Source organism: Crinia signifera, chromosome 2 (assembly GCF_055691185.1).
Source record: "Crinia signifera chromosome 2, ASM5569118v1, whole genome shotgun sequence".
Lineage (NCBI taxonomy): Eukaryota > Metazoa > Chordata > Amphibia > Anura > Myobatrachidae > Crinia > Crinia signifera.
This window is the reverse complement of record NC_139218.1, coordinates 111,021,192-111,044,341: the sequence shown is the minus strand read 5'-3', so window position 1 is coordinate 111,044,341 and position 23,150 is coordinate 111,021,192. Positions and strand designations below refer to the sequence as shown.

The following is a 23,150-nucleotide window of genomic DNA, read 5'->3' as shown; positions in this document are numbered from 1 at the left end:
AATTACATGTTAGTTTTTTTACTTCTTTTCTTCACAGAAGGAAGGTTAGAATGCCAAGTAAAGTTGTAAGAGTGTGCTTTGGCCTGCTGATTAACACACGGGGTAAATTGTCTACGTTGGGAGTTTTATTAAAGATGGGATGTGGCCCATAGCAATCGGTTGGATTCTATTTATCTTTCTAAAAGAAGTAGAATCTGATTAGTTGCTATGGGCAACATCCCATCTTAGTAAATTTACCCCACAGTGTGCTGCAAACAAGATAGTAATGTTGTGGGTATTAAGATTTGTAGAGGGGTTTTATCCCCCTCCCTTGAATCACCACAAATACATATATACATGAGAATTGAGTGGGGACGAAGACTGCTCTGCCTTGAGATTTGTGTATCCGTAAACTGCCCAAATATGCTGCTGGTGAGCTGGCTCCCAGAGTGCACCAGCGAGTGGCTGCATCAAGAGCACGCGCTGTGTAACAGGATAGCTAGATCTAGCCTGGAGCAGTGCTTAATCTCTCATAAGATGAGACTTTGCAGTGCACTACAGCATATGAAGTAAAAGTCTTTAGTCATTCGTTGCCTGACTTGCTACCCAAATGTGACTCAGCCCCCTAGGTGAATGACATGTCGGCGCATGCAATGACTAGACAGGGCAGGAGATCTAAAAATGGGCCTGGGAGAATGTATGCTGCTTGGAGCATTCTTTTAACACCTTTCATTGTATCTCTGCATAGCATTTTTTTACTATTTCCACACACGCAGACATATAGGGGGAAATTTACTAAAGGAAATGTGTAAAAAATAGGTGTATTTGTACCCAGAAATACACTTATTTTTGACATTTTCTATCCCGAAAATATGGCAATTCGTATTGATAGCACATCAATATGAATTGCTGTATTTTCGGGATAGAAAATGTCAACAATAAGTGTATTTCTGGGTAAAAATACACCTATTTTTACACCTATTTTTTACACATTTCCTTTAGTAAATTTCCCCCATAATGTAACTAGTAAGCCCACTAGAAGCAAATTCTTTGAAAGCTAGTCTGCTACTGGCTGTGGGTTGTTAGGTCTACACCAACTAGGTTGCCATGGGCAAGGTCAACAGTCAAAAGGTCGACATGGGCAAGGACAACAGTCAAAAGGTCGACATGGGTTTTTTGACCCGAATGTCGACACAGATTAAAGTGTACCGTATCCCCTCGCAACGCTCACTATGCTTCAGGCACGGTGCCTCCCTACGCTCGGCACACTATTGTATTCCCCCACCACGTCCTAGTGGATGGTAGGGCATGAAATACAGCCTGTCGGCTCAAAAAACAGTGGAAAACACCATGTCGACCTGTCGACCTTGCTGCCTGTTGACCTAGTGGTGTCGACCTAGTTGGTGTAGACCTAATGACCGTATCCCCTGCTACCTTGTGATTGCCTCTGTGAGAAAGACTGAGTTTCTCTCGCTGCCAACAGATGGCAGTGTTTTGGAGACACACAAACGGACACTAGACAGAGAGAGCGAGAGAGAGAGAGAGAGATACGGTGCCCAATGTGAAGAGGTTAAACTTTAGTCATCCACGATTTTTTCAAAGTTTGTTTATAACAAAGGATGATATATTGCAATGATCTGCATAATTATTTTAGAATAAGTAGTTATTGTAATGCATTTACTAGAACAGCCTATAATGTGACACTGTTTATGGTCCAGTGAATGGCATCCATTGACACTGGATATTTTTATACCCTTTTGTTTTCAAAGCATTGCGTGCATAGTTTGTAGCCTCATTCATCCCCACATGCACATTTCACTGCTTCCTTTTCATAGTGGATTTTACATTCATTGATGTGGCATTATACAATCCGTTCCATCTGATTTATCCAGCACAGTTACCTCCCGTTATTTCAGCTACCGCCCTTAGGAATTAGGGGTCATCTCGAAAGATTAACCCTGCTGCAACATTTTGCAATGTTTCTTTTTATAAATGTCTAAAAAATAAAAAATAAATTAAACTCACTTAACCCCTTCCCGACATTTGACGTACATTTACGTCATGATCGGGATGTACTTCCCGACACATGACTTAAATGTACGTCATGACTTTAAAATGTCACCGCGTCTAGAGACGCGGTGACAGAGGGACGATGTCTGCTGTCCCTGACAGCAGACATCTTCCCTCATTGCCCAGGAGGGGCAGCGATGCCCCCACACATCGGCGATCGCTGTGATTGGCTGTTCAATGTGAACAGCCAATTACAGCGTTTTCTGTGTACCGGCGAATAACGTTCGCCGGTGACACAGGGATCGGTGGTGATTGGTGCTGTTAAGTACAGCACCAATCACCACCGGGTGTAAGGGTGTCACTGGTGGTCACCCCACCTGCCCCCAAAGGCTGTGATTGGTCCGTCGGTCCGACGGACCAATCACAGCCATTACACCTCAAATGAAATAACGGAGACAGCCCTGCAGCCGCCATTCCGGTCAGGAACAGCGTGCAGAGCGGTCTCCGTGCCCATCTGTGCCTATACTGACCTGATCAGCGTTGGTGGCATCCGTGCTGCCAGCTCCTGCTGTGACTTCCTGGTGCTTGTGCTGTTGGTGGTGCTGCTGCTGCTGCTGCAGCAGCAGCGTCATTGTGTCAGAGATTTAAATTGTGTGATCTAATTTTGTATCTGCTGCCCCCCTTTTGTGCTGATCAGTATAAACTAACTGATCAGCACCTTTTTTGGGGTGCAGGGTTTTTTTTTTTATATATATATATATATATATATATATATATATATATATATATATATATATATATATCTCCTGTCAGGTTGCACCCACAGTTGTGTGCCTGCTGCCCCTCACTGCTAATCAGTGTTGCATCACTGATCAGCAGTTGTTGTTTTTTTTTTAGGGTGTTGTGGGTTTTTTTTTTTTTTTTTTTTTACACCCACGGTGATTTTGTGGGTGTCCTGTGGCCGCAGAGCGCTGATCAGTGACGTACATCACTGATCAGCATTTTTGGCACAGGGTTGATCTATTTTTATTTTTTTTTTTTATCAAATTACTGTTGCCTTTGACTCATCAGCATTTTTTTTTTTTTATTTTTTTTTTTTTTGGAGGGTGCTGTGGAGTCTTTTTTTTTACACCCACGGTGCTTTTGTGGGTGTCCTGTGCCCGCTGAGCGCTGATCAGTGACGGACGTTACTGACCAACATCTGTGCTCAATTTTTGGCGCAGGAGCTTTTTTTTTTTTCTTAACTTACACGTGTTAAAGCACTACATTCCCCCGTGTTGAAATAAAGTTTGTACCCCCCCCCCCCCCCCCCCTACACTATACACGCCTACACAAAAATAATAAAAATGTCCCAATCATCGCAAAGACTGTTTTCAGCGGAGGAGGCATATGCCCTTATTGCCTCTGACACTGACACAGCCAGTTAAGAAAGCGATGAATTTGCATTCGTCTTAAGCTCCTCTTCCTCCTCTAGTGATGAGGGACCCCCTCAAAGACGCCCCCGTAGAGCAGCTGAGACCCCCCCCCCCCAATGATTGATCTCGTATGGACCCCACCACCAGACAATTTTGAGCCCCAGGTTCCTGAGTTTTTGGCCAACCCAGGAATCCAATTTGATACTACAGGCCTCAAAGAAATTGACTTTTTCAAAGTCTTTTTCTCTGATGATTTTATAAATTTAATGGTGGACCAAAGTAATTTATATGCCCAGCAGTTTATTGCCCAAAACCCCACGTCATCATTTGCTAGGTGGACCCCTGTAGATGCAGTAGAGATGATGACGTTTTGGGGTCTGGTGTTACATATGGGCATAGTTAAAAAGCCAGAAATTAGGCAATATTGGAGTACAGATGTTCTGTACAGCACCCCACTTCATCGTATGGCCATGACCCGGACTCGTTTTGAGACGATCCTTAAATTTTTGCATTACAACGATAATGCACAGTGCCCACCCAGAGATGATCCCACCTTTGACCGGCTATTCAAAGTCAGGCCGGTCATTGATCATTTCAGCGCCAAATTTGCTGAGATGTACATCCCCCAAAAATTCATTTGTGTAGACGAGTCACTTATACATTTTAAAGGAAGGGTTAAATTCCGCCAGTACCTTCCCAATAAGAGGGCATGGTATGGCATAAAAATGTATAAGCTGTGCGAAAGTACCTCAGGGTACACTCACAGGTTTAGGGTATATGAAGGGAAGGACACAAGAATTGAACCGCCAGAATGCCCCCCCTCCCTCGTAGGTGTTAGTGGAAAGATTGTCTGGGATTTAGTGCACCCCTTCCTGGATAAAGGTTATCACCTCTATGTGGATAACTTTTACACCAGCATCCCCCTGTTTAAGGCCCTTGGTTCAAGAGGTACAGCAGCTTGCGGTACTGTGCGCAAGAACCAAAGAGGCCTCCCAAAAACGCACGTTGCCCAATTACTGAGAGAGGGTGAAAGCAGGGCAATATGCACCGAAAATATGTTGTTGGTCAAATATAAGGACAAGAGGGATGTCCTTATACTGACAACAATTCACGGAGACAGTACCACCTCCGTCCCTGTACGAGGTACCAGTACCCACACCTCAAAACCTATTTGTATCCTTGATTACAATAAGTACATGGGCGGAGTGGATCTTTCAGATCAGGTACTGAAGCCGTACAGTGCCCTGCGGAAAACAAAAATATGGCATAAGAAGCTGGCCGTGTATATCATCCAGATGGCACTGTATAACGCTTACGTACTATTCCGTTCTACCAGCCAGACGAGGGACATTTATGCACTTTCAAGAGGAAGTCCTAAAGGGCCTAATATTTGGGAACCAGCAGGCAGAGGGCCCCAGTACTTCTAGTACTGGCCCCAGTACTTCTAGTACTGGCCCCAGTACTTCTAGTACTGGCCCCCGTATTGTATCAGGGCAGCATTTTCCTAACGAAATCCCCTCCACTGGAAAAAAGGGCAGGACACAAAAAAGGTGCAAAGTTTGCTAAAAAAAGGGAATACGAAAGCAAACTATTTTCCACTGTGAAACTTGCCCCGACAAACCCGGCCTATGTATGAAGGAGTGCTTTAAAATATACCACATATCTATGGATTATTAGGTTCATCATTTCACCGTGCTTCGGGGGTCTTGCTAATGCGACATAGCACCCACCATTCATTCCACCAGAATGTGTGCTGCAAAATCCAAATATCACTCCTTCCCTTCTGAGTCCTGCCATGCACCCAAATGGTATTTTTTGGTCACATATGAGGCATTGGGGCACAGATTTTGGGGTGCTTTGTCTCCCTAATTCCTTGTGAAAATGAAAAATTTTGAGCCAGAACTGCATTTTTGTGTAAAAAATGTAATTTTTCATTTTCACAGCCCAGTTGTACCAAAATTGGTGAAACCCCTGGGGGTTTGAAATGTACACTATACCCCTAGATGAATTCCCTGAGGGGTCTAGTTTGCAAAATGGGGTCACTTGTGGGGGGGGTTCCTAACTTTTAGCATCTTATGGTGCCTAGAAACCTACATGGTGCCTAAAAAATAATCTCATAAAAAGGAGGCTCCAAAATCAAATAGGTGCTCCTTCTATTATGAAGCCTGTGGTTTGGTCAACGTGCACACTAGGGCCACATATAGGATATTTATGAAAACAAAAGAATTGGGGGAATCAATTTTTAGTCACATTTCTCTAGTAAAATCTACTGTGTTCCTTAGAAAATGTATTAAAATTGCAAATCTGCAAAAAAAATGAAATTTTGAAATTTCACCTACACTTTGTTTTAATTCCTGTGAAACACCTAAAGGGTTAACAAACTTCCAAAATGCGTTTTTGAATACTGTGAGGGGTGCAGTTTTTGAAATGGCATCATTTATGGGGGTGTCTCACATACAAGTCCCTCAAAGTCACATCAGAACTGAACTGGTCCCTAAAAAAATCAGTGTTTGAAATTTTCTTGAAAATTTGAGAATTTGCTATTCATATTTTAAGCCTCCTAGTGTCCAAAAAAATTTAAAGGAGGTTGAAATAATGATGGAAACATAAAGTATACATATGGTCTATGTTAGTTATTAACTATTTTGAGTGGTATGATTATTTGTCTCACAAGCAGAAAATTTATCATTTTGCAAATTGCTAAATTTTCAATTTTTTTACGACATTTTGGTATTTTTCACAAAAAACAGACTGTATCGACCAAAATTTTCCACTAACTTGAAGTACAATGTGTCACGAGAAAACAGTCTCAAAATCACTGGGATAAGTAAAAGCAAAAAAAAGTTATCCCCACTTAAGTGATACATGTCAGATTTGGAAAAAAAGGGCTCTGTCAGGAAGGCAAAAACAGGCTGTGTCGGTAAGGGGTTAAGCTGTGGACACAGTGCGATTTGGGCTATCGATATTGGCTATATAGTCAAAATCAATCGCAACCTAGTGCAAATCTCACTGCATTTGGCTGCTCCCGATCCGATCCAAAATCACGCCTGTGCGGCATCAGAATCGAAAGTAGAAATAGACTTTGCCGCACAGTCTATGCCTGCTATCTCGGAACGAGGGCAATACTGCCCAATGCAGCATGGCCCCCCAGCTCTTTGAACCAATGTGTGCCATTGCCCTGAATCTTAATTTACATTTGTCTCATTTTAGACTTCTTTTCTTTATTGTATTCCTTTCATCCACAAATGAAATTTGGAATACATGGGGGTTTCTTTTTGGTTTGTCTGGATTACTTATTATGACCGAAGAAGAATGTAAGCTGATGATTTAGGTTCTCCTGCTGATGTTTTAGTCGTCTCCTGCTGGTCCAACTTGTGTCCTAGAATGCAGCATCGGTTCATTGCAACAGCGTCAGATGGCTTGCAGCTCCCTTGGGGATGCACAAGCCACCTGCGAGAGGCCAGGAAATCTCCATCCAACCACAGAGAACCCTGAATACTTTCCTCCCCCTAAATAGCAAAGATATGCCTCCGTTTTCAAAAGGAACCCATTGTTGCCCCAAAACTGCATCGGACTGGAAATCACTGCCCATTTGATACCAGTCTATGTGCTATGTTGGAGGACCATTCGCGCACATGTAGAAAGGGTCCTTTGCATCCTCAGAAAGGAACAGTGATTAGACCTGCAAACCCTCAATGATCCAGCAAGATTGCAGGGATTATTGGTGGGCTGCATGATGTAGTCGCACAGCAATGTTGGTCATGGGTCCGGAGCTGTTTGAGTAATTTTAATCCTCATCTCTTGTTCATGATGAATGTTAAGCCAAACATGTATGCTTCATGTTATTGAGGAGAAGTCACATGACTTTTGTTCTGTTATGCAGTGTGGGTAACTGTCGGTTAATTTGCTCACCGTTTATATGTATATGCAGTGAGCCGTAAATGAGTCATTTGCGTTCATTGATCTTTTTGCACGCGAGCGGATGCCAGTGGTATATTTATAGACACACAGCTCATGTACTTCAGACTGTGCCATCTCTTTGCAGAGCACAGTTGGATTCCGTGCAGCACAGAGCCTGTACAGTTGTGACCAAAGAGATCTTCCGTAGACGAATACTTGAAAAATGGCTGAGAAGCAGATCAGGTAAATAGACAAGTGAATCCTTTTTTTTTTTTTCTTAGTCTCTCCTTGGTTTAAATAGAAAAAATATGTTACTGCTATTAATCATGGCATTATATACTGTATGGACAGTATTGTTAAAATAAGAATAGAGAACAGCCTTTTAAACTTCTGTGGCTTCTGTACATGTACTTTTTTAAATTGACTGAAATGGCAGGTCAATGGTTATCTGTCTGACTAGAAACAACCCTTACATACCTCTCCTCGTCCTAACTAACATCCTCCCTATCCTACTGTTATATGCACCCTGCATACATATATATTTTTGGACTGGAGCATGTCAAAGCTGCTCTCAGTGTTGTGTTGTTATTAGTGAATATGCTTCAAGACTTTCTTTTACAAATTTTATTAAACCAAATTGTTTTTTTTCAAGGCTTGCTCACATTTAGAACATGATAAATGAATTACAAAACATGCTGTCCTAGTTAGGATAGCAGATTATTTCCATCCAACACCAGTTAAATGTGTGGTTTTTTTTTTGTTTTTTTTTTAGTTTACCCGCCAAGCTCATCAGTGGTGGAATTGCCGGAATCATTGGGGTGACTTGTGTTTTTCCAATTGACTTGACCAAAACACGGCTTCAAAACCAGAGGAATGGGCAACAAATCTACAAAAACATGTGAGTGTGTGTGTGTGTGTATGTATGGGGGGCTTGTTACTGGCAGCGAGGGAAGGCCTCCGTAACTAGTTAGCTCATTGAGATATTGTTTAAAAACCTGTTTCACCTGTATTGCAGATGGGACTGTTTAAGAAAGACTGTGCGGTCGGAGGGTTACTTTGGCATGTATAGAGGTATGTTTTTTGCTTTATTCAATACACATAGACACAGAATTGACTCCAGTATAAATAAACACTTTTTTAAATGTTTAAAAATGGAAAAAAAAAATCCATATTTGGATAACTTACTTGCGCAAAATAAAATGTATTTTATTTGCTTTATTTAACACACAGGGTAAAGCATATGCTAGTATGTTTTACTAGTGCATCCTAATTTGTTCCATGTATGCTGCTAGACTGATAAAAATGCTGCTTGAAAATGATATGTCCCTGCTTATTTGTTGCTACCATGTGTTTTTAACTCACAAATGTGATAATTACTAGTGGGTTGGGGTAGCATTGATTACTGCATGCTAACAGAAAGGTGTTTTTTTATATTTAAACTTGGGGCCTGATTCTAGTTTGATCGGTCCCTGGCATATATGCACCGGGGACCGATGTTTAGTTTCTGTGCATGTGTATATTCAGATATGTGCATGTGCAGGGCCACTGTGTTGAAGTCTTCGGTGACTTGCACAGTCCCCGATGTGTTCGCCACAGGGGGTGGGGGAGGCAGGGGACTGTCGCATTGCGATGCCCACCATTTCCTGGGTGTGCACACAAAAACAGTGGGTGCGCCCAAGAAAATGGTGGGCGTCCCCAGGCAAACACAGGCTGGCAGCTGTCTGCTGGGGGCGGCGGCTGACCACGCAGGACGTCAGCCTCCCACCCCGTTCTCGAAGCCGGATGCCACAAATATAGGTCAGTCAAGACTGACTTATATTTGCAAACATGGGAAAAATTATTCGATGGTCTGCAACCATCAAATGATTTTACATCCATACGCTCCCCTGCGAATGGATGTTTATGCTAAATACCAATTTGCAATGCCGTGGGGATTCACATGGCGGCATTCGCTTGCCCAACAGGCAGCGTTAGATGGCTCGCTAAGCTGTGAACTTACCAATTCCATTATTAGGAAGAGCTATTTTATTATTTGTTGGCAATCATTTATAATAACTAGTTATCCGTACATTTTAACTTGATTGTATTCCATGCTTAGTGTCTCAGTAGTCCTATATTTCACATGCTAGACTGTTGGTAGTAGAATGTTTGTTTGCATCTGTGTTTTTCATATTGCAGACCTATCGCCGTGGATTATGAGGGCTAGCCGATGTGGCGAAGCCACGGTGGATCATTAAATGTACTACAATTGTAATTAGGAAAACTCCTATTTCATTTTTATTTTATTTTTTTCCTTTCTATCTTTTGAGGTTATTTTCTTTTGTTGCAAAAGTTAGGCTTTTTGTCCTTCTTTGCTTTCCTACAGCTTCTGCTAACTTTCCCTTCTCATCCTGCAAGACAGTTCATTGAATGGCCTAGCAAGGAGAACTCCTATGAGGGTGTTCAATTAAATAAACACATTTGGTGAGCCTTTTGATTTCTATTTCTCTAAGGAGACAATGCATAATTGTTAATAGCCATTGTAATACTCGAGTCTAATGTATACATATAAATATATCCTTTTTTTTTTTTTTTTTATTCCAATGAAAAAAAACATTCAAAATTGGCATTTTATTCGTACATCTGAGCCAATCCTGTTGTCGTTATATTAGCATATGAGACACATCCAGAACCTTGCAACAATCCGTTCATGTTCTTGGAAGCAGCAGTTAAAGAAGTTGAAATAGGATTTAAAACCCATTTTAAAAACAAAATAAAATGACATTACAATTGTTGAATTTTAGTACCTACTGTCTGATCTAATACTTCCAATGTGTAAAGTGGTTGCATCATGACAGATAAACCTAAAAACTCAAAAGGCTGACGTTTTTTTCTTTGAATTGGAATTTCAAGAACTGTCTTAAAGGAAATAATAAAAAATGCATGTAAAATGTTCTTCTTTTATTTCTACTAACCGTATCAATTGTTCTGCCTCTTTGTTCGTGGTTTTCCCCCTCACCTTATCTGTCACATTAGTTATGCTCAATTCTGCACCAGCAAAACTCTTGCTGTAATCACTGTTTAGATAACAGTTTACATGCTATTGATCAAATATTGCTTTCATAGGATACTTTTCCACTGTCTATGTAAGCATCAACAGTAACGTTCCGAATATGCTTAAAGCTGCTCTGCCATTCCCCCATGCTCTGTGGTTACTTTCACAGCACAGGCTGCACGCTCAGCAGTGGCATGTTTTGGATGGGAGGAAGCAGAGTCAGCAAAAGAACCAATGAGAAGTGTCAATCTTGGACAGTGTCATTTCTAATTGGTTCTTTCACTCACATCCCTTATTTGCAGCCATTTTGGAATGGTCCACTACTTCTGGTGGTAGTAGAATGCTAGACATACACCCTATTATACATGATTTTGACTCCCCTAACGGCTATTAAACGCTTCTGTTTACAAACTTATTCACATACACCTGTTATTATATACATTTGAAACAGACACTGAAGTTGGTGCATGTTTCAGTCTGCTATATACGGACTGAAACAGCTGGCTATCAGTGAGTTGTAAAATATGTTTGGTGAACTCAAGATAACATTTAATCCAGTCTCTCTTCTGCTTTTCTGTCCTACTTCAATGTATAAGCTCAGTAAATATTGTTTTACCTGTAGTGTCTGTTGGTACTATTAGTCACAAGAATATTCCTTGGGGTTTAGTAATAGGTTGTGTTCTTTATAGGTGCTGCAGTAAACTTAACTCTTGTAACTCCGGAGAAAGCAATTAAATTAGCTGCTAATGACTTCTTCAGACACAAATTGGCAAAAGATGGGTAAGTTATTTTGAGCTACACACTTATTTTATCATTTATATTTACCATGTTCAATCATTTAAATCAATACTCAGTGTTTAGAGATGTTCTGGCATTTGTTATATACACTACTGTCTGGGTACCTTTTGCTACTAGGATTTGGAATACACATATTTTGTTTGAGATAATTAGCAGCAACTGAACAAGGATTGCATCCATTTTGTAGATGTCAGCCAAGATACAAATTCATTGAGGACTGAGGTTGAAAAACAATCTTGACAAATCCATGCAATACGCTGCAAGATACAAATTCATTGAGGACTGAGGTTGAAAAACAATCTTGACAAATCCATGCAATACGCTGTTCTATGTCAGTTACTGAATGATCATAAATACATTACATAGCCAGAATGTATTCTAAGTAACGGACTATCCAAACTTTATCATGAACATGTAAATAATTTTGCCAAATTTGGGATATATATATATATATGGTACTTATGTAATATCTGGGCTCCCGTTTTTCTTATGAGACCGCGTCCCCTCGCGGGGCTCGCTGCGCTCGCCACACTATATAAAATCAACTCCATGCGTATTTGGATAGTAGGGGTATGAAAAAATGTGGTGCATTTAACATGGGAGCCCAGATAATACATAAGTACCATATATATATATATATATATATATATATATATATATATATATATATATATATATATATATATATATATATATATATATATATATATATATATATATATATATATATATATATATCTCGAGAGATCAGTTACAAGCTTAAGTGTGCAAAAACATGGAGCCTGCATGACTACTTCCGATGTTCCTTGTTCTTTTGTGAAGGTTGCATATGTTTGAGCAATTGCGAATGAGTTGCGATAGACCCATTGGGTGTCTCTTCATCTCTGGGCAGCAGCTTCACTTGTGGATATCAGCAGTTGCAACGCAGTGAAAATTACAGTTGCGTGCATCTCTGGATCAGGTGTGTAAGTGGGGTGAGATTGAGCCGGTTTGCCAAGCAGCAGTTACAATAATATGGGACATCAGTCCCAAAACAAATAGTGCAAATATCAAAGGAAAACTGCACTAATTATCAGAGTGTACAAAGATGAAGTGGATATAAAGCATTTGATTGGGGAAAAAAATGATTAAATTAAGCATGATTGCGAGAAAGGTCGGCAGCTCAGTGGAATGTAGTGGGGTCCCTTTTTTTTTTTTCCTCTTCAGCAGTGGGTAGCCAAGTGGAAAGTGGAGGGGTCCCCTAGTGCTCTGAGTGCCTTTATGGCTGGTACTGTGCAAGCAGATTCCTGAGCTCGGCTGGTTCGGTCACTGGAGTTTGTTAAAGTGATGGTCAGGGTGATGAGGGGCTTTATGGTAGCACCTTCCTGGACACCAACGTGTTTCACTGTTTCAACAGCTTTTTCAAGGTGATGAAAATAGCGATTGAATAGTCCGTAACTTATAATTCATTCTGCTTATGTAAATATATTTATGATCATTCAGCAACTAGCATAGAACAGTATATTGTATGGGTTTTTCAAACTCAGTCCTCAATGAATCCTAACAATACATGTTTCATTATTACTAACCCCTGTCGGTCCATTGTGTCAGTCAAATAACACTGGCATGTGTCCGGCAATTACCACTGATCTGGTTTGTGTGTGTGTATGCATGCATATCTATCTATCTATCTATGTATGTATGAAAATCACATGAGAAGGGAGGGCCGTACTACTGAGAGCTTGCATTCTAAAGGGGAAGGCACAGAGACAGGTGACACAGGAGGGGCACAATGGCATAAACAGGAGGTTGGGATGAGAGATGGCTATGTTTACTGAAGACATGGGTCTCGGGAGCCTGTTAAAAGTTGTGGGTAATGGAGAGTCTCTTAGACAGGGGTACATAATTCCAGAGATAAGGAGCACAACAGCCTCTTGGAGGCAGGAGTAGGAGGAAGTAACCAGTTGGCAGGAGAGGTGGTGGTGGGCATTTTGTGGAGTGCAAAAAGGGTGGGTGGGAGTGTAAAGAGACATGAGGTCAGATATATAAGGGGGAAAGGAATGGGTGAGGCCTTTGCAAACGAGTGTGAGGAGTTTGAATTGGATTCTAAAGGGAAAATGGAGCCATGAGCTGTATTCAATGGCCTGACAGTGAGCTATCGGCACAAAGAAGTGCAGATAGCTTGCCTTCAGGGTATTCAATGAATCTGGTCACTTGCCATTCGCCTCCTCGCCTGTTCCCTGAGGTGAGGTGGAAACGGCGAGTGTGGCCATTAAAATGACAAGGCTCACGCCAAAATTCAGCAGACTTGCCGCCTCTCACGGCGAGGTTTTGGCCCCAACATTGAATATGGCGAGGAGGTTTGACGGTGAGGATGGCTTATTTTTCGCCGTACAAACCCCTTCACAGGTGGCATTGAATACCGTTAAATGTAGGGCTTGTAAGAGAGGGGAGGTGGACATAGTACATTTAGAGAGGCAGATGAGCTGGGCAGCAGCATAGAGGGTGGATTTGGAGTGGAGAGAGGCGTTTGTCAGGGAGGCCAGAAAGGCGGAGAATACAGTAGTCCAATCTGGAGCTGACCAGTGAGTGGATGAGGGTCTTTCTAAAACCCAGTCCAGCAATCTCCTCAGCATCAAGTTGTACAGGCACGAATATCCTGCATTTATCTCACAGAAGGGTTTCTTGCATGCTCTTGTGGCAATCCTTTGGGCAGAATGACTTCCTCACAGAGAGGATACAGAAGCAGATATTCACCTTCACACTAGAAAAAAGGGAAATACCACTGCCAATAAAATAATTACAGCTTTATGTGGGTTCCATTTTTTTTTTTTTTCTTGAGCATTCTCTTACCTTGTATTAATATGACAACACAGGAGCAGGACTTTATGCTAGTCTTCCCATATTTTAAAAGTGGCAATCATTGATAAGGCAAACCAATGTTGGTTTTGCCTTGTAAATGATTGCTGCCTTAAAAATACGGACAGAATCCAAAAGTCGTGCACCTCCGGAAGCTTGCCTGCTTTTACGGCATTGTAGTGTAATAGTGCAGTAGCCTTCTGCTCAATATAATGCTGTAGCAGTTCCACAGTTTGTTTCTCTGGCCAAGTAGAATGCAGACATGATTGACAAGTAACACCAGTTACTAGGAAATGGAAATTTCCATTTTCATATGAGCTGATATTAAACTCTTTCTCACATTAAGATTGGACGCAGCCTGTTCGTGACCTACATACCTTAGTTATGGCAGCCACCTATCAGGTGACCTAGTACTGCAGCATTTTACCACTCTGGGAAATTGGACTCTATCCTCCATCTGTTCAATGTCTTTATGCTCATGTTCTGAGGTTAAATATAGCATTGTCAGGGATCTTTTTTTCTTTATCCAATGCCTAACAGAGCGGAGAGTAATACTCATGTGGAGGCATTAAAATGATTAATAAAAATTAAAATGTATGTATTTTTTTTTTTTTTTTTTTCCTTCTATAGCAAAAAATTGACCCTATTGCAAGAAATGCTGGCAGGGTGTGGTGCTGGGACATGCCAGGTTATTGTAACCACACCAATGGAAATGCTGAAGATACAGCTACAGGATGCTGGGAGATTAGGTACCTGTCTTTTAGCCCCTTTCATAAATCCTGTATTATAATGATTCGTATAAGTGTGAACCATTCTTAAAAGTATTTTTTTTTTATTCCATCTTTTGAAGTATGAGGAGAAATTTGATCATATTTATGAAAGATTAGACTTTTTTTAAATCTGTTATGCTTTGTTTTTCAGCATCTTGTCAGAAGACTGTAGCAGGGATACAAAGCCTCACGCATGGAGCAAAGCATTTAAATGCCATTCCCTTAATCACTCGGGCGTATAATGTTGGGCCAGCGCTGGTAGCTCCGAAAATGTCTGCTATGCAGATCGCTTCTGGACTCCTCCGCACAGACGGGGTTAAAGGACTATACAAAGGATTGGGAGCAACTGTACTGAGGTATGTTTGTCAGACGAATAGGTGTACCTGGGCGACACAACAAAATACACAATTAGAAAAGCTCCCAAAATTGAAAGCTACAGTCTGTGGGATATATTTACTAAAGTGTTCATTTACAAAAGTGGAGATGTTGCCTATAGCAACCAGATTCTACTTCTTTTTCTAGCACCTTCAAGAAGAGATTACTTAGAATCTGGTTGCTATTGGGGAACATCGTCACTTTTGTAAACATGCACTTTAGTAAATATGGGGTCTATTTGCTACAGCTTTGGAGAGAGATGAAGTCCCAGACAATCAGCTCCTAACTGCCATGTTATGAAATATGATTGTGATGAGTTGGTTGGTACTTTTATCTCTCTCCAACTCTTAGTTTACAGACCACCAAATCTCTATGTCTGGGAATGAGGTAAAAACCACCATATCCAATACTTTCCCCACCTTGCATACTTAAATAATCACTATTTAATATCCTTAAAGCAGGCATGGTCAAAATGTGGCCCTTCAGCTGTTGTGAATACACATCCCAGCATGCCTTGCCATAGTTTTAACATTCCCTAATGGCAAAACTGTGGAAAGGCATGATGGGACTTGTAGTTTCACAACAATTGGCGGGCCATAGTTTGGCCATGCCTGCCTTAAAATTAAAAAAAAAAAATTTTTAATCACACACATTTGATTTTAATGTGTATTATAATTTTTTTTTTTTTTTTGTACACAGTAGAGATGATCTATCATTTGGAATTTAGCAGCACAGGAGCGGGACCTAAGAAACCAGATGTGCCACAAGAACCACTTAGGTTTTAGGACACACCCCAACACTAATTAATTAAATAATTCCCAGCCATCCTTGGAAGCCGTGTAGCCCATTTAATAACCTCTCAGGGTTAAAGTTACTAAGATGGGAGTACTGTTGGAGATGGGATGTTGCCCATAGCAACCAATCAGATTTTACTTCTTTATTTACCACCTTTTAGAAGATTAAATAGAATCTGGTTGCTATGGTAAGGATTCTATCTTCAATCAAACTCCTCTTAGTAAATTGACCTCTCAGTCTCCTGTTTACATATAGTAAAAAGTAAATGCATGAGCTTCTTTAGTAAAAGATTCTGCCATCAGACATCAGGCGCTGTAAGCTGTGCTTCTTTTATAACCATTAAACAAAACCTTTATTACCCTATAAGAATTGGGATGCATTGCAGGCGTTCTGCAGTGATTTCCCCTATGTATTCCACTTGATAACTGCCCCCAAAAAGATGATAATTAATGAGTAATTTGTTTTGTGAGTGTTTTTTGATCAGCGTTTATGCTTTCTTTTTACAGGGATGTTCCCTTTTCTATGATCTACTTCCCATTGTTTTCCAACCTCAACAAGCTGGGGCAGTCTTCTCCAGATGAGAGGGCTCCATTTTTCCACTCGTTTATGGCAGGCTGCATTGCTGGTTCCACAGCAGCTGTGGCTGTCAATCCCTGTGACGGTAAGGCTGCACTCAGACATACAGTAGCTATGCATTTTCTATTTTTAGTGTCAGATAACCTCAAATAACCTGTGTCTGTCTACATATATGTTTATACATAAACCTTGATCTACTACAATGTGCTGCCAAACTATTACAGAAAAAGAGAGCTCTTGGGTAAAAAGTGCAGTTAAATTTATTATAATACACACATATAAAAAACAACAACCTTAAAAGTCTAACGAAACCGCCTGTCCATAAGTGTGGAGAAACGCATTAAGGTGGTCTACTGCATACCACGTCAGCTAACTGTTCTACCGTTGCCGGCTTACAAATTCCGTCACCCACGCCAGGTGCACTGAAAGCACCATGCACTGCATGTGCTTATTCGACGTCAGGGGTGTGGTATGGGACTCCGACAGTCGGGATCCCTACTGGTCGGAGTCGGACAGCATGGCGAGCGCAAAAAAGCCCCTTGCGGGCTTGCAGCGCTCGCCACGCTGCGGTGGCTCGCTATGGGCGCAGTGGCTCGCTACGCTATTCTATTCTCCCTCTATGGGTGTCGTGGACCCCCACGAGGGAAAATAGCGGGTGGCCGTCGGGCACCCGGCTGTCAGCGTTTTGACAGTCAGGATCCCGACGTCGGGTAAATGACTGTTGGGAACCCGTGCGGCACCCGAGGTCAGAGACTGCATACAGCTTTAAATGTCAGGTACGCTGTTAACATGAGTGCCGACTTCCCCTCCTGATGATTGCAGCTTACACCGACTGCAACGCCAAGTAGGAGACAGAGGGACGTGTGTGGCCTCTGTACACTACAATCACGGCGTGTAATAGGCACGGCAGTATCCCTGTTACATCTCTGACTGAAAGCAGCACGAGTGAGCTAAAATAACCCAGCAAGAGAGCACACACATCCAGGAGAGAAACAGGGAATATTTTCCAAATTCGCTTGATCCAATTGATGTACAACTGAGATTTTGTTTGTTGAAAAAAAGTTGTTTGGATTGAAGGCCTATTGGGATTGTGAATATTTGTATGTATTGGAGTGGTATCACAACATATTGGTCCTCCATAAATCTTGGTGCAGTAGCACTCAGACGTCTTTTAATTATACAAAGGTATTTTTCATTGTAAAGGACTGAGTCCAGTTGGACAAATATTCAGAGCCTAGATAGGCGCAATTTATTAAAGAAAAAAAACCCTGATGAAGTCTCCAAGAGAGACGAAACGCATTGGGTTCTGATTTAAAGCTCTTTGAAATAAAATTATTCTTCAACAAGCAAGAAGCTACAAGTGTATTGCTTTTATTTATTCATGTTTTATTTATTCTTATTGAAGTAATATTGAAGACATCACGTGGTTTAGGGCGCTGAAGACACTAGTGTTGGTGTATGTTGGTATTGTTAGTTCCGACTAGTGTGAGTGTGTATATATCTGCTTGTTATTTCTGATCCCAGCGTTACTGTGATCTGTAGGCACCGGGGCCAATTATTTCCATTGGAAGAGTGCCAGCTCTACTGCGTGTGTGTGTGTGTGTGTGTGTGTATATATATATATATATATATATATATATATATATATAGAGAGAGAGAGATAGATAGATTTATTGTACAAAATGTTCCTGGCACCGGGATTTTTTTCTATTTAGAGTGCCATCCTGCAAACCAAAATCTATGTGTGTGTGTGTACTAATTCTATTGTCCTATGTATCAATTGATATAAATATAACTTTTAAGGTTGTTGTTCTTTTATATATGTGTGTATTATAATAAATTCAACTGCACTTTTTAACCAAGCACTCTCTTTTTCTGTAATGATTTTCCATATATAGTGTTCCAGTAAACTAGCTGGGAGCCTCTGGGAAGTGCACAAGTGTTTATTGCTATTTTATTTAATATGCGAGTCATGAACAATTAGGAGTGCTTTAGAAGAAATTTTATACATTTAGATTGGCAGACTAATTTAATTTATACATTATATCATCATATATAGCTTCGCCCGATATTTGGTTTCTTTTGTTGCTGCCCAACTAGGATGGCTTCTTTTCAATTGGTAAATGTTCTCTTTCAGTAATAAAGACACGTCTTCAATCACTCCACAGAGGAACAAATGAAGAGACTTACAGTGGAATTATAGATTGTGCCAGGTAATTTAAGTGTTTTTATTCTTCTTAGGTAATGGAATATATTTACTTTATTGCTTCCTACTTTGTAAACCACAACCTAATGGGACTGCTTCAGAGTTCTTCCCAAACCCAATTCTTAAAAGTTTTATTGGCCTGTTCTTGCGTATGAGGTTCACTGCGCAGGTGCTGCCGGGGGATGTGTTTGCGATACCGTGTCTCGCTTCCTTCACAACCATAGTGTTAATCAGAAGGCCGATAATAGTGATCTACATATATACACCAGTAGCGACTTGCAGAGCCACCTGTGGGCATCTCCATAGAAGTCCAGGTCACAGTTATGCATATATTTACATGGTATTTAAATACACAATTGCAGTTGCACATGCATTATCGTGCGTCTCTGAATCAGGCCCTAGGTAATCAGAGCAGTTGGAAGTCCTAATGGGTAAATTTTACCAAAGCATCTGAAAATTTAAAATGGTGATTTTTGCCCATAGCAATCATTTCTCTATTGCATCCTACAACATGATAGAGATAATCTGATTGGTTGCTATGGGCAACATCACCTCTTTTTCCTTTTTAGAAGCTTTAGTAAATCTACCCCAAAGTATTTAAATATGTAGCACTGTACCATGATTTTGGCAGATGGCAGATTGGCCACTTGCTATAATGCAAGGGTTCTCAAACTCGGTCCTCAGGACCCCACATAGTTCACGTTTTCCAGGTCACCCGACAGGTGCACTCATTACTGACTGACACATTTTAAAAGATCCACAGTTGACCCTAATTATTTCACTTGTGATTCTGTGAGGAGACCTGGAACACATGCTCTGTGTGGGGTGCGGAGAACAGAGTTTGAGAACCTGTGGAATAATGTATTTATTTTTTTTTTTAAACGCTTTATCCAGTGCCCACAAAAACATTAGACACATACTCTGTGTCTATCTGGAGAGGGAAGGCCACACCCTCCTTATGGCAGGCAAAGTTGCGGCAGGGTGGACCAGGATAGCGATGGTGGGGGCAGCCAGTGCTTTACTTCTGGCAGCGGCAGCTCAAAGCAATAAGGTGCACTGCTCTGTTGTCTCCCACTGCTGGGAATTTTTTGCTGGACATACCGCCCCAGGAATATAGCGTTGGGAGAACACTGCCTATACCAAAAAAAATATGTTGCTAAGTAGTGTATGTTTTGTACCTTCACAAATGCAGTCCCCCAAATAGTACATTTGGCTGGTCTATATGACTTTATCTTAATAATAATCAATTTATTTATTTTTTCTCTTGACAGGAAAATTTGGATAAAAGAGGGTCCGTCTGCATTTCTGAAGGGATCAGGATGTCGAGCATTAGTCATTGCTCCACTTTTTGGCATTGCCCAAGTTGTGTACTTCCTTGGTGTGGGAGAAACAATTCTTGAGTTTGTCCAGTTGAACCGTTTAGCAGCTGAATAATTGAAGCATTCCACTAAACTACACTGCACGGAGAAAGGACAACCGCAGATTGTGTGTTTTCACTTTGTCTTGAACTTGGTTTTGTATGAGTTAGGAGGTTTTTCGGAGAAGGGTGTAAAACGGTAAAGGGTTTTTGTTCCCCCTCTACTTTCAGCACTTTCATCCACACTTTGATATAGAAAAATAGCACTTGTTTGTTGCAGTGACATGACCGACACAATTCATGAGGGAGTTTGTATGTTTACTAATCATTCCCTGTTTTATTTAGGAAACAGCGAGTCACTCTTAAATTGTAATTTGGTGGATAAAGGGGTTCTCTTCCCCCATAAAGGTTATTATCAGGGTACAGATTTGCTGAAATGGTCTCACTTGGATATTTTTGATAGTTTTACAAAATGAAAGTCACAGTATGTTACAGTCACTGCTTGGGTGAGGTTTCACACTAAACATCCCTTTATCTAACGGATATGTTTTCAGTCTGGGAGAGAATGTGTTAAGGGTCACAGGGGCCAATTCTATTTTTAGTATTATATATTTAATATTGATAACTTCTGGTGCCAAAACTTGAATAGTCTTCTGTGCAGCTACAGTGAAAGTATTATGGTTTAGATCATACATACTTTGCACGTATTTCTGTGTGTTGGGCTCACTATACCTCTGCTCACTATAATTGATCACCGATGTGTTTATACATGCTGGTGGAAGTTCTTTCCTATGGGTGGGACATTATCTGTCCTACATTCCTAATTTTGGTTAAAAACTCAAAAAGGGGTAAGGTTACCAAGCTGCAACTTTGGTGCTGTCCGCTGTTAGATTTAAAGGGGCATAATATAATATTAAATACAAAGACAAGCCTGTTATGCATTTAATATTTTGCTCTATTAAAATCAGCAGCTGAAGCCACTTTATCCGAGCAGTTTAAATTTAAGATGTTTGCGTACAATAGGTGATTTTTTTTTATTTATTTTTTTGGTATACTTAAATATCAGTTTGGTTTTCTGCTTTTGGCTTTTCAAGGGTTTTTTTGGTTTTTTTTTTTTTTACGAATTTTTATTTTTCAGTGAATATACCCTGCTCATTTATAAACCTTTTATGCTACTGTTTGTGTGTGCGTGTTATTTGTGCACACCTTAAGCATAGCCTTAAGTCAAAAGCAAGACAATATATGCTGGATATTTTGTTGCATATGTTGGTGAGTGGTATTCTGGATTAATATAGAGCAGGCATTCCCAACCACAGTCCTCAAGGCACACCAACAGTGCAGGTTTTAGTGATATCCAGGCTTCAGTACATATGGATAAATCCAAATAGCTGAGGTACTAATTAAGTTACCTGTGCTCAAGCCTGGATATCCCTAAAACCTGCACTGTTGAGGACCGTGGGTGGGAATGCCTGCTATAGCGCTATATACAGTCTCTATAGAGCTGAGGTTCTCAGTCCGTCCTCAGGACCCCACACAGAGCATGTTTTGCAGGTCTCCTCACGGAATCAAGTGAAATAATTAGCTCTACCTGTGGATATTTTAAAATGTGTCAGTCAGCAATGAGAGCACCTGTAGGGTGACCTGGTAAACATAACTGTGTGGGGTCCTGAGGACCGAGTTTGAGAACCACTGCTATAGAGGAAACTACATGTACTTTTGTGATTATCACAGTATGACTTTTGTTCATGCATGTATGGCTTTTAAAGCAGTAACACCACAGTAGCTATTATTAATTGGTGGAATAAGTGCTCTTCTCTTGTTTTCAACACCAATTAGGAGGGCAACCAAACATGACTGCCACAAGGTTACAGCTCGCGGTATGTAATGCGATTGCAGATGGTGGTGCAATCAAATTGGGATTGCTGCTTCTATATAGTCTATGGACACAACAAGACAAAGAAACCACTTGGCAGATATGGGGGAAAAAGTGAAAAAAAATTACTTTCACAAAAGTATTTTTTTACAAGCACCGCCATCTTGTAATAACTTTCCTTTGTGATAAAATAATATGTACCACATCATCACGACTAGAAACACTAGCCTCTGGCCAGCATCCAATTAGCTGCAGGTAATTCCATGGCTAATTAACACACTGGGCTATCCTATTGGCCTGACAGCTTGCACTTATTGTGGCTTTGGTTCACCTGCCTCAGGTTGGCAAAACCAAATCCCTAATAAGAGCATCTAAAAGCCACAATTAATGCTGCAAAAACTCATAGGCCCACGACTATACAGACAGATGTGTTTTGGAAGTGGTATACCATCGGGCCTAATGGTATACTGGCCATTGCCTATATAACAATTATCATAAATGCAAATGTGCTGCTGTTAATTCTATGGTTCTTTGTTTAAACACTTGTTTAATGCAACTTTGTAAATGATAGATGCAGCGATTAACGTTTTATATTAGATTTGCACTGGATTTAGCAGATGGAATATAATGCATGCTGTAAGCCTACATCTGGGATGTATAATGTATTTGGATTATGCAAACTGATATATTATTGGGGCTGTGATGGATACTCCTTTTCTGCCCTGGTTTGTCCATCTGAATGTTGGGGATCTCACTAGACCGCTACCTCTTTTTTTTTTTTTTTTTATGTTTTGAAGGCTGTGGGATACTCTATAAAGACTTACATTATTACACTGGCTATCGATTTACAGTAACCGAATGTGTCGGGTCCATAAAAACATTTCCCAAATATTAACAAACACAGTAAGTCATATCCGTGCCCTAGTTTAATAGATGGATGTATTTTTTTAGTCTCCTTTATAAAGTTTTATTTTCTTCACAGCTATTTACATGAAGTTTTGTGTCCATTTTATTGTAGCAGCCTTCTACAGGGCTCACATAGGAAAGAAATGTAAACCCTTGTCTGCCTTGTGGAGCAAGCCAAAGGTGTCGTAGGTTAAATCACGCACTGGTTACACTTTTTTTTTAGTTTTCTAATGTCTAACCATTTGAGTAAGTCTGCTTCATTTAGGTTTTAATTGTACCAAACTATTTTATGTATATAGAGATGGTGCCAGTGAACAA

The 23,150-nt window shown here is 40.6% G+C and overlaps 1 protein-coding gene across 2 annotated transcripts in view; it reads left to right on the top strand.

Annotated features, from left to right (window-relative positions):
• Positions 1–22,699, top strand: part of LOC146059971 (mitochondrial glutamate carrier 1-like) — a 33,194-nt gene extending 10,495 nt beyond the window's left edge. The window contains exons 3-11 of one of the 2 annotated variants that reach the window (XM_083172705.1): positions 7,450–7,547; positions 8,077–8,202; positions 8,320–8,375; positions 11,028–11,118; positions 14,605–14,723; positions 14,896–15,100; positions 16,421–16,575; positions 18,628–18,703; positions 19,968–22,699. In XM_083172705.1, coding sequence (XP_083028831.1) covers positions 7,528–7,547; positions 8,077–8,202; positions 8,320–8,375; positions 11,028–11,118; positions 14,605–14,723; positions 14,896–15,100; positions 16,421–16,575; positions 18,628–18,703; positions 19,968–20,130 — 1,011 coding nt within the window. In that variant the 5' untranslated portion in view covers positions 7,450–7,527 and the 3' untranslated portion in view covers positions 20,131–22,699. Of the gene's footprint in view, positions 1–7,449; positions 7,548–8,076; positions 8,203–8,319; positions 8,376–9,482; positions 9,555–11,027; positions 11,119–14,604; positions 14,724–14,895; positions 15,101–16,420; positions 16,576–18,627; positions 18,704–19,967 lie in introns of those variants that run through there. The other variant, XM_083172706.1, reaches the window with a different exon arrangement.
• Positions 22,700–23,150: the final 451 nt, after the last annotated feature.